The 11,570-nt window shown below is 50.1% G+C and overlaps 1 protein-coding gene across 1 annotated transcript; it reads right to left on the bottom strand.

The window, feature by feature from the left end:
• Positions 1–962: 962 nt before the first annotated feature.
• KCNA1 (potassium voltage-gated channel subfamily A member 1) lies at positions 963–2,450 on the bottom strand (the record flags this gene model as incomplete). The annotated part of the gene is made up of 1 exon (XM_082851200.1): positions 963–2,450. The coding sequence occupies one exon, from the start codon at positions 2,448–2,450 to the stop codon at positions 963–965; it is 1,488 nt and encodes a 495-aa protein (XP_082707326.1).
• Positions 2,451–11,570: the final 9,120 nt, after the last annotated feature.

The following is an 11,570-nucleotide window of genomic DNA, read 5'->3' as shown; positions in this document are numbered from 1 at the left end:
AGAAGAATCGATTCCAAAGTAAGCTTACCCTCTATTTTCTGAGTTAACGTTCTCGGCATGCGATTGTAAAAGAAATGATGATCAGACTCAAACATGCTCACACTTAGTTTCATTTGTGCTCTGTTGCAATAAGGAGGCGAAGGTTTTACATCCAGTTCTGGAGGCCGGGGTTCAGGGTGCAGGACTGGTGAGAAAAGACCTATTGGGCGCATCTGCAGTTGAGAATCGTAGCAGCACTGCAGATGGATCAATGAATTGCATTCAGTGATCATTTTTTCTTAGAGAAGAGTTTGAATCAGAAGGAAAGGGGGCAGAGGGAAAAATCCCTACAGACCAGGCCCAGTATCAGATTTCTAAGGTGTTTGGTGAACCAGTCTTAAGTAATTTTTTTTTTTCACCTTGGAATATGCAGTTCGGTTGATCAAAGTAAAAACATCTGTTCGTTGCCCGTTACGGCTGGTGTATCATGTTACACGTAATACGTCTGATGCACCATCTTAAAATGCGCTGTGCAGTTTGCCAGGATTTCATATCGGAGTCCCATGCAAATTTTAATTTTATATTTCTAAGCGATCATCTGATTCTTAGCTAAAGGAAAAAAAAAAAAAATTTAAAGAAGCCACCAAGGATTGAAAACGGGGAAGCATATGAACCTTATTTTACCTAGACAAGTTCATGGACTGAGTGATTTTAAACCAGGTTTAGAAAATACACTCTCTTTTCCCATTTTTTAATACAATGAAAATAGTTTCTCTTTTCATGGCTCCTGAAGGCTTCGGGTTTGCCACCCCCCAACATTGGCAATGCAACAATGCATTGACAGTTCGAGAGAGCATTCAAAGACTATTTAGTGAAGTATCTACAACGAGTGACCTGGGTCACTGGGGGTTTGGTTTGGTTTGGTGTTTTAAGTCTTTCAAGCTGCTAAGTGGGGGCTTTTTAGTTTCTTTGCTTTTGGCTTTTTAAACATCAGTCAGTAGCTTGCTCTTATTAACGCAGTTTTGGTCAGCTGCGGTGCAATTACCAGTTCTGACATTGGCCTGTCTAAAGTGGGCTATGCTATTATTCATATCCTCTTCGATCTCCATGTACTCAGATTTGCTGATGGTGGAGGAGCTGCGCCGACTGAGGTCACTGTCAGAGGCTAAATTAGGGGCGCTGACGTGGAGCAACTGAGCCTGCTCTTCCCCCTCGGTTTCTCGGTGGTAGAAATAGTTGAAATTGGACACAATGACAGGTACGGGCAGGGCAATTGTCAGCACACCGGCGATGGCACACAAGGAGCCCACGATCTTGCCTCCAATTGTCACAGGGTACATGTCACCGTATCCCACGGTGGTCATGGACACCACCGCCCACCAGAAAGCGTCGGGGATACTGGAAAAGTGCGACTCAGCTTCTTCCGCCTCGGCAAAGTACACTGCGCTAGAAAACAGTATGACCCCGATGAAAAGGAAAAAGATAAGCAGCCCTAGCTCTCTCATACTGGCTTTGAGGGTCTGGCCCAGGATCTGGAGGCCCTTAGAGTGGCGGGAGAGTTTGAAGATTCTAAAAACCCTTACCAACCGGATGACCCTGAGGATGGCCAGCGACGTGGCCTGCTCGCCCTTCTGGTTCCCCTCCTGCTCAGCTATCTCGGTGCCCAGGGTGATGAAGTAGGGGATGATGGCCACGATGTCGATGAAGTTCATGATGTTTTTGAAGAAGTCCGTCTTGCTGGGGCAGGCGAAGAAGCGCACCACCAGCTCGAAGGAGAACCAGATGATGCACAGCGTTTCCACGATGAAGAAGGGGTCCGTGAAGATGTTGACGCTGTAGACCACCGTGGTGTTGTCGAGGCGGTGGACGGTGCCCGTGAAGTCCTTGTCATCCTTCAACTCGGGCAGCGTCTCCAGACAAAAGATGACGATGGAGATGAGGATGACCATGACGGAGACGATGGCGATGACCCGGGCGGGCCCCGAGCTCTCGGGATACTCGAAGAGCAGCCACACCTGGCGCTGGTACTCCTTGTCGGGCAGGGGGCGCTCCTCTTCCTTGATGAAGCCCTCGTCCTCCCGGAACTTCTCCATGGCCTCCTCGCCCAGCTCGTAAAACTTGATCTCTTCGGAGAACATGTCCAGCGGCACGTTGACCGGCCTCCGCAGCCGGCCCCCCGACTGGTAGTAGTAGAGGATGGCGTCGAAGCTGGGCCGGTTGCGGTCGAAGAAGTACTCGTTCCTCAGCGGGTCGAAGTAGCGCATGCGTTTCTTAGGGTTGCCCAGCAGCGTGTTGGGGAACTGCGCCAGCGTCTTGAGCTGCGTCTCGAAGCGCAGCCCGGAGATGTTGATGACCACGCGCTCGCAGCACTCGTGGTCGTCGTGCTCGGCCGGCCGCGGGTAGCTGCCGTCCTGGGGGTGGCCCGGGGCGGCCGAAGCCTCGTCCACGTTCTCTCCCGACATCACCGTCATGGTGGAGGCAGGGGGCGGCGGCGGCGGCGGCGGCGGCGGGAGACCCGGGGCGGGCCCGGGGCGGGGAGGGGCGAGGGAGGCGGGGTGGGGGGGGGACCCGCGCGCCCCCCCCACCTGCGTGCGCGGCTCCCCCGAGCTCAGGGGGCGGGGCTTCCGAGCCAGCAGGTGGAGGGATCTGCCACTTGGAGACCGTCTCCACCCCCCCGCCTGTTTCTCAGTTTGGAGTCCCCCTCGCCTGCCGCCCCGGGTGCAGCTTTTCTCCGGGGCGGGGTGGGGACTGGGGTGGGGGTGGGGGGACTGGGGGTGGCGATGGGAGGAGGGTTGGTGTTTCTTCCTGCTCCGAGGTGCCTTAACGCAGCGCCGTTCTAGCGGCCCGGGCCACCGCTTGGGGGCCGCCCTGGCCTCCCTTCCCCTCCGCGAGCCCTCCTAGGACCCGGGGCAGAGCCAGCTCGGCAGATGCCCTCGCCTGCCACCCCCTCTGCTTCTCCTCGGCTCTCCCCCCTGCTAGCCCTCTTCGCCTGCCGCCTTCTAAGCTCCCACCGGGGCAATCGATGGACGCTGCGGAGAAATAGAAAGCGATACGGGGGCAGAAGATCAGAAGCGTTCATATGGGACGGACCCACAGACACGGAAGAGACAGACCTCTAGCTTTCTGAGAAAGCACGAGACTTTTGCTAGGGTTATATCACAGACACGCAGACAGACACACGCAGACACCCGAAATCCAAGTTTGGGGCTCCTCCATCCCACTTTCCCCAATGCCCAACAGCCGATCTGTTTACAACTTCGTTAAACTAGAGATCGGAAAAGCGCCCAGAGACGCTGGCGGAGCTCCAGGTCCAGGCAGCATCCCCGCGCCCCCCGCTCCCCTCACCCGCCGCCCCAAGCCCCACTTCTGCAACCCCGGACCGGGGAACCCCCTACCTGGCCAGCCGGCTTGGCGCAGGGGCGGTGCTGAGTCGGCGGAGAGCCCGAGCGGGAATGCGGCAGGTCGCCTTTGCGGTACCCGGGCGCGAGCCGCGGCCGCCACGGCATCCGAGGGGCGCCGGGGCCAGCGCGCCGCCCTCGCACCTCGTCCTGCTTTCCTTCAGTTGGCCACTCGCCTAACTGGGCAGCGACGGCGGAAATGTCCGTTCCCGACCCCCATTCTCGCCCGTGGCCGGCAACCTGGAGACGCCGCTCTCGCTCTCGGGTGCGGGCAATTCCGGAGGCTGCGGGGCGGAAAAGCGAAATGCCACCCTCTCCCGAGCTCTGAAGCGAATGACGATGCGGAGCGCTCTCGCCCCCTCCCAACACCGTGGGAGCCCTTGATTCGATCCCGAAGGAGGCGAGCGAGCAAGGGCCTGGATCTCCGTGCCTCGCAGGTCCCCTCGGCTTCCCGCACCCCGCGCGGACCTCGGTGAGGCTACGCGGCGCGCCGGGAGCCGTTCGGAGCTCCGAGTGGGGCAGGGTGCGTGCGGCTCGGGTCCGCTCGGTCCATTTCTGGGCGCTGCAAGATCAGCAGAAACCTGAGAAAGCGCCCGGAATGCGGAGCAGCGATTGGCCCACCCGGGCGTGGGTTGGGGAGGGCGGGGGAGGGCGGGAGCGAGGAGGTAGATGGAAAATAGGAGGGGGTGGCTTGGCAGAGGGGGCCTGTCATTCAGTTCCCACCCTTGCCAACACGGCTTTTTCCTTCTCCTGCCAGAAAAGCCGACCGCCAGTTCTCCTTCCCTGTGGTCCACAGCCCCGCACACGCACGGTCCTCTGCCGCGACCTTTCCGGGAATTTCACATCGGAAATGGTCAGGTCCGACGCAATGCAGGCGGTGGTGTTCCTGGCACAACTACTCTGATGGGCTGCCGTTTGTGCAGTCCCACAATAATCCGCTTCTCTGCGCGCTGTCCGGCCGCTCCCGCAGGGGGCTCTGCAGGGCAGACCCAGCTTGTCCCCGCCGGCCTCGGAGAGATGCGGACTTCGGGTTGGGCTCTGCAGTTGAGGATCACCCGGGTCTGTCCTCCGTCGCGCTACTGCGAGGCAGTGGTGCTGAGAGTGTGTCCCTCTTTGACCTACGACGGGAGTTGAAGTTTCCTTGCGATCAGACTATTTTGAAATACCGAGAATGTGACTTGTGGGAAACCAAAGGCTTCGTGGGTTTATGCGCTTGTCTGCCAACTTGGTGCTAATTGGAACGAATCTGAGAAGCAAGTCGCCTGCCCACCTCCCACCCACGTCCCTCTTCCCGAAGCCTCTTTTTCCGGCCTAGGGCCTTCCCAAGGCCCCTTGCAAGGCTGGCAGCTTCTCGGGGACAGGGTCCGCACAGAGGCGCAGGGCAGCAGGAGCCGGGGGCGTGCGCGGTGCCCTCGGAGTGCGGCTCCGGCTGCGCCCCTAGAGGCGCTGCGCCTTGGCGCCTGCAGCGCGAGAGAAGGCAGCCAGCAGCTCCGGTACTTCAACTGCGGCCGAGTCTCCAAGGAGGCTGCAGGAGCCCGGAGTCGCCGCCCATTGGCTCCCCGGCTGCCTTGGGACCACCCCTTAGCACCACCGCGACCGCGAAGCCTCCCGCCGACACCACCCACCTCTTTAATCAAACCGAAAGATTGCATCCTCCCCACTCTGTTGTGGCTAGTGAGAAGCAGGGGCCTCGGCGGGCCCTGCACCCAGGCACTGCAGCAATCCTGGGTACCGAACTAGTTAAGTCCCTCCTCCAGATACCGACTCCAGCATTCCTTTCAGAAAAAATAGGTATTTGTTCCCTCCACTCCTCCGGAGCCATAGCCCAGCTTTTCTTTTACAAACAAAGAGTTCTCTTAAACTCCGCCTTCCCATATTAAGCGCTGCCCTTTCCCCACCTTCCAAACACATATTCCTGTATCCCACTGACTCCGCGGTTCCTTTCCTTTCCACCCTACTGCTTTATTGGAAAGAAAGAAAACAAAAACCCACGAAGCTCTGCATTGCAATGCTGTCAAGTCCCTTGTTTTCTTTGCTACTGCTGCCGGAGGCTGCTGCAGCCCTGAGAACACCCTACTACTAGATCTGATACACATTTTCAGACCCTGTCCTAGCGATACAGGGCTTCCTACGCCGCTCCTGTACCTCCCTCTGCCTGTAGCACCCCTCCTCCTTTTAAAGGTTTCTGAGACTGTCATCTCCCCAGCCTCATGTGGATGCACTTGCCCTGATTCAGCATTGGGAGGTTGCCTTAGTAGAAGAGATTTCCAGACTGGATGAGATCCCAGCTTCCTAAACCCAGGGGGTTATTAGGGGGCACATTAAGATCAGCAGGTTTTCAACATCCCTGAAAGATGTTTTTAGAGCCAGACTGGACCTCCATGGCATCGGAAGAAATTTGCTGAGCTAGGAGCTCATCATTCTTGATGCAAGCCCACCCTTGGTAAGGGTCTGAAGGTGTTTATTTATTCAACAATCTGCTTAGCTCCAGCTAGGCGTCAGCCTAATTCTAGCACTGGAGACATAGTAATAACTAAGACATGAGGTCCCAGACCCCTTGGAGCTCACATTCTTGTGGGAGAGACAATTAACAAATAAACCATTGTATCTATGTACCACATCTTCTTTATCCATTCATCTGTCGATGGACACTTAGGTTATTTCCATGTCTTGGCTATTGTGAATAGTGCTGCTATGAACATAGGGTCATAGGGTGCATATATCTTTCCGAATGAAGTTTTATCTGGATATATGCCATGGAATACTACTCAGCCATAAAAGAGAAATGAAATAATGCCATTTGCAGCAACATGGATGGACCTAGAGATTATCATACTAAGTGAAGTAAGTCAGAAAAAGAAGGACAAATATCATATGATACCACTTGTAGGTGGAATCTAAAGTATTACACAAAACAACTTATCTACAAAACAGAAACAGACTCACAGACATAGAGAACAGACTTGTGGTTGCCAAGGGGGAGGGGGTATGGAGGAGGGATGGATTGGGAGTTTGGGATGAGCAGATGCAAACTATTATATGCAGAATGGATAACCAACAGGGTCCTACTGTGTAGCACAGGGAACTATATTCAGTAGCCTGTAATAAACCATAATAGAAAAGAATATTAACAATATATATACATCATATATATTATATATGTGTGTATATGTAACTGAATCACTTTCCTGTACACCAGAAACTAACACAGCATTGTAAAGCAAATACTTCAATAAAATAAATTTAAAAAAAAATAAACCATACATTATAATTTAGGTAAAAAAAATTTTTTAAGGGGATAGAGACTGACAAATACAGGTTTGCATGGATAGGAAAGGTCTCTCTGCAAAGGTAGCATTTGAACAAAGAACTTCAAGAAGAGAGAGGTCAAGGAACAGGGAGACCAGAAGGACGAATATGAGAGCAAATGTAAAGGTTCTAAGGCGAGGACAAGCTCAGCATATTTGGGAAACAAAAGAGGCTAGAAAGAAGTGACCAAGGAAGAGTGTTGGAAAAACTAGGTCAGAAAAGTAGGCAGAGGCCAGCTCATGCAGGGCCTCTTAAGCTACTTTAAGAATATTTCATTTTATTCTGACTGCAGTGGGAAGATATTGGAGGACTCGGATCTGTGCAGTAACATAATATGATTTGCCTTTTTTTTTTCTTTTTCTGTTTTTCTTTTTTTGGCCACACCACGTGGATTGTGGGATCTTAGTTCCCTGACCAGGGATTGAACCTGGCCCTATGTAGTGAAAGGACAGAGTCCTAACCACTGGACAACCAGGGAGTCCCCTGATTTGCCATTTTTAAAGATTATTCTGACTCCTAGAAACAAGGCACGAGGTTGGAGTTTATCAAGTAGTACTTTGTTTGTAGTACTTTGTTTGTTAAGATGGCTTAAACAAGGAAGATAGTGGTAGGAATAGGATTACACTTTGAAAACAGAGATGGCAGGATTTGGGATGTGGAGGAAAGAAACATTTGAAGAACATCTCCTAGGTCTGTAGCCTTAGTAACCAGGTGGATGGTGATGTCATTTCCTGGACATCACCTGTCCCACCAGAATGTGAGCTACTTGAAGTCTGAGACCTGGTGTGTCTTAGTTATTACTGCGTTGGGCCATGGGAGCCTTTCCTCAGAGCCTCCCTGCCCTGCCCTTCTTCTTGCCCTTTGGCCACTTGACCTGCCTCAACTGCTGCTGGCTCAACCAGTTCTGTGCAGGCAGCAGAATTCTGCCTAATGAGGTAGACCACACCGCAATGTGTGGCATCTGGAGTCCTCAAGGTGGCAAAAAGGTCCAGGTAACCAACACAGCCACATGGAGACATTGACTCAATGGACCAGTGGGAGTTGCCCAGTAGGAGAGATGGGATAGGATGGAGCCTGCAGGTAAATTCCCTCTCACTTCATTCTTTTCAAGGACAAGGGACCCTATGGTCTGGTGACAGGGCTGCATCTCTTTGTGGCTCATGAAGCAGTGGCCAGCTTCGTAACCCGCTACATTGCATTTGCACCTTATCCTTCCCTTTTCCCTTACTCTCACTGCCCAGGGGTCGCGCCTCCCATGAAAGCCCAAGGTCTATGTCAGGTTCTGTTTTCTAGGCAGAGGGAGTCCAGACTTCAGTTTGAGACATGTTAAGTTTGAGTTATCTGTTAAACATCCAATGCAGATGATAAATGGGAAATGGAGCATCCCGTCGAGTCTAGGGCTCAGAGAAGAGGTCTGGGTGGATCTGGGTTTCTCAGCCTCGGCACTTGGTCTGGATGCTTTGTAGTTGCGGAGGGCGTTTTTGTTTTGTTGTTCTGTGCACTTGGGGAGGCTCAGCAGCATCTCTGGCTTCTACCCACCAGCTGCCAGTTGCACCTGATCCCGGTTATGACAATCAAAAATGTCTCCAGACATTGCCAAATGTCTCGTGGGGGGCAAGATCACCCCCACTGGGGTAGATGGTAGTTAAAGCCAGAGCTCTAGACCTGGGCACTTGGACGTGAAGGCAGAAAGAGAAGAAACAGTTCAGAGACCACAACTCAGGATACTCTAATTCTTAGAGGTCGATAAAATAAGGACGTGCCAGTGAGGGAGACAGAGAAAGAGTGACTGGAAGGTAAGCAAACCAGGAGAGTGAGGGGTCCATACGAACAGATGAGTACAGTGCTTTGCGAAGGAGAGATTTTTTTTTTTTTTTGAACGCTGCTAATAGAATGAGTAGAATGAGGAAATTAGAATTAACTCCCGGGTTTAGAAAAACTTGAGTTTAAAAGGGATTGAGAGAGACAAATTGATGACAGTGGGTAAAATCAACTCTTGAAGCTTTGGAGTCAATAGGGGGAAAATGGAAGAATAGCAGAAGCTTCCTTCGAGGAAGGATGACAAGACTTTTTTTTTTTAAGATGAGACCTATTACGTTATGTTTGTATGCTGATGGGAATGATTCATTAGAAAGGGAAAAATTGTTGACGCAGTAGAAAGAGAAACATTGGAGCGATGTTCTTGAGAAGACAAAAGGAAACTGGGATCTGAGATTCAAAGGAAGAGATTGGCCTTGGAAAAGGACAGTAACTCCATAGAAAGGGGAGTGAGAGCAGAGGTCAGACACCAGTAGTTTAGTAGATGTGACTCTGGGAGTTTGTGGACATTCATTTATGCAATCAGAAGCAATTTTCACTGTAAAAAGGGAAGCAAAGTCATCAGCTGGAAGCGAGGGTAGGAAGGTGTTCTTGGAAGTAGAAGGAAAAAATGTGAAATAGCCACCCAGTAGAGCAGGAAGGTGAAAGGATTAAAGAATGTAGCAGGATTGCCTGGCAACATCATGGGTTCAACATGCATTTCAGCGATCAGGCCCTGATTGTTTAAGATAAACTTGGAAGTGAGTCATGATAGAATTAGTTCTGATGATTGTTTATGGGAAATGTGAAACTAGTCTAAACATAGCTTCCTTCTTAGCCTTGGTTTCTTAAGTGTTATGTAGTGGTTAGACAAGGCATGGCAAGAAAAGCACTGGTTGTACCAGGCAGGAAAATACCCACGTGGACTCACCTTAGATCCTGCTGAGGGCAGTGTTACAAGAAGGGGATGAATGGGGGATCTCATAAGGTGTGAAGTATAATCGTTAAAAGGTAGTATAGAACGACTAGGAGGCAGGAAGGAAACTTCGGAAGTTCACCAAGCATTTAAGATGACACTGAGTGGCGTGGATGTCCACGTTAGCCAGGGGTCCTCTTGTTGGGATCTGTGGTCGGGCTTATCTGTAGATAGGCTCCAGGGGCCTGTGAACCTCTAAAATTGTTTACACATTTTGGTATATGTCAATAATCTTGTTTCTGAGCATCCAGTCTATCAGTGATTTTTATCAGAATCTCAAAGGGAGCTTCCCCTGGAACAGTTAACAGCCTAGGTTTTTAAATCACAGATGAGTTCTAATTCAATCACTCTGACATTGGACAAGTCACTCCATTGTTTTACATCTTCATCTCCTTATTTGTAAAATGTAATATCTATATCATTGTCTGCTGTGAGGATAAAAGACAAATTGAGTAGTGATCAGTACCTGCCGTAGAGTTAAACTTGGTGAAATGTCAAGAGAAAATGACCAGGAAGCTCAGGAACCATTCCATTAGATGCATCTTTAAGAAACATTCACCAAGGACGAAGCAGTCCCTAGATAACTGAGAATCAGAGAAAAGAAGACGTGTAATACTTATGATCAAGAATCCTTACGGCCAACTTCAATACTCAGGCACAGCAGGATAACGGGTACTAGACTTTTCTCCCACCACGAACAACTAGAAAACTGGATAAACTGCATTAAGTCAGCACAGGGCAAGAGGCAGGGCAGAACTGAGATCTCTTATAAAAGGGAAACAAATGAGATGAGCTGACTTTTTTCTAGAAAGTACCTGGAGGTACTTTCCAGAAGCTATGCAAGGAGAGGAGAGCCAAGCAGAGCCTGGAAGTCTTAGTGAGCTGAAGAGACAGGGGCTGGAGTCTGGTGAGGCTGAGGTGGCTGCAAGTTATGAGACAAAGTACTGAAGAGGAAGGAGCAACACAATGAAGTACACCAGAAATCTGCACGGGGTCCCCTTGAGTCTGTTGGTAAATACCAAACTACACGTGGGTAGATAGGGTAAAACCCCAAGGGGCTGGGTTGGCTTAATAGTCAAACATGAGTCAATGCAACTCACTCTACAGGGCTAATCAAAGGAGATTCTTAATAGATGCAGAAAAGCTGTTTGACAAAATTCAACACCCATCCATTATTAAAACAAAACAAAGAAGGGACTTTTCTGGCAGTCCAGTGTTTAAGACTTTGCCTTCCAATGCAGGGGGTCCAGGTTTGATCCCTGGTAGGGGAGTTAAGATCCCACATGCCTCGGGGACAAAAAATCCAAAACATAAAAAAACCCAGAAGCAATATTGTAACAAATTCAATAAAGACTTTAAAAATGGTACACATTGGGCTTCCCTGGCGGCGCAGTGGTTGAGAGTCCGCCTGCCGATGCAGGGGACGCGGGTTTGTGCCCTGATCCGGGAAGATCCCACATGCCGCGGAGTGGCTAGGCCTGTTAGCCATGGCCACTGAGCCTGCGCGTCCGGAGCCTGTGCTCTGCAACGGGAGAGGCCACAACAGTTGAGAGGCCTGCGTACTGCAAAAAAAAAAAAGGTCCACATAAAAAAATAAAAATAAAAAAACCTTAAAAACAACAACAACAAAGAAAAACAAACCTCTTAGTCACTAGAAATAGAAAGAACTTCCTTAACCTGAAAAAGGACATCTACCAAAAGCCTACAATAAACATCTTACTCAATGGTAAAAAGGTTGAACACTTTCCCTCTAGAATTGGGAACAAGGCAACAAGGCAGTAATATGCACTCTGATCACTCCTACTTGACATTGTATCAGAGGTCCTAGTCAGTGCAATAAAGCACTAAAAAGAAATAAAAGGCATACAGATTGGAAAGAAAGAAGTAAAACTGTTCTTATTCATAGACAACATGAATTTGTATATGGAAAATCCTGAAGATTCTACCAAAAAACTAGCAGAAATATTAAGTGGATTTAGTAAGGAAACAAGGGGAATATATAAAAATCAGTAGTATCTCTACCACCTACAACAACATCAAAAAACATAAAATGCTTAAACATAAATGTAAGAAAATATGTTACATATAAGACCCGTACATGTAAAACTACA

The sequence above is a fragment of the Leucopleurus acutus genome, assembly GCF_964270905.1.
Source record: "Leucopleurus acutus genome assembly, chromosome: 11".
Lineage (NCBI taxonomy): Eukaryota > Metazoa > Chordata > Mammalia > Artiodactyla > Delphinidae > Leucopleurus > Leucopleurus acutus.
Note: the sequence above shows the minus strand (reverse complement) of the source record. Positions and strands in the feature narration are given on the sequence as shown.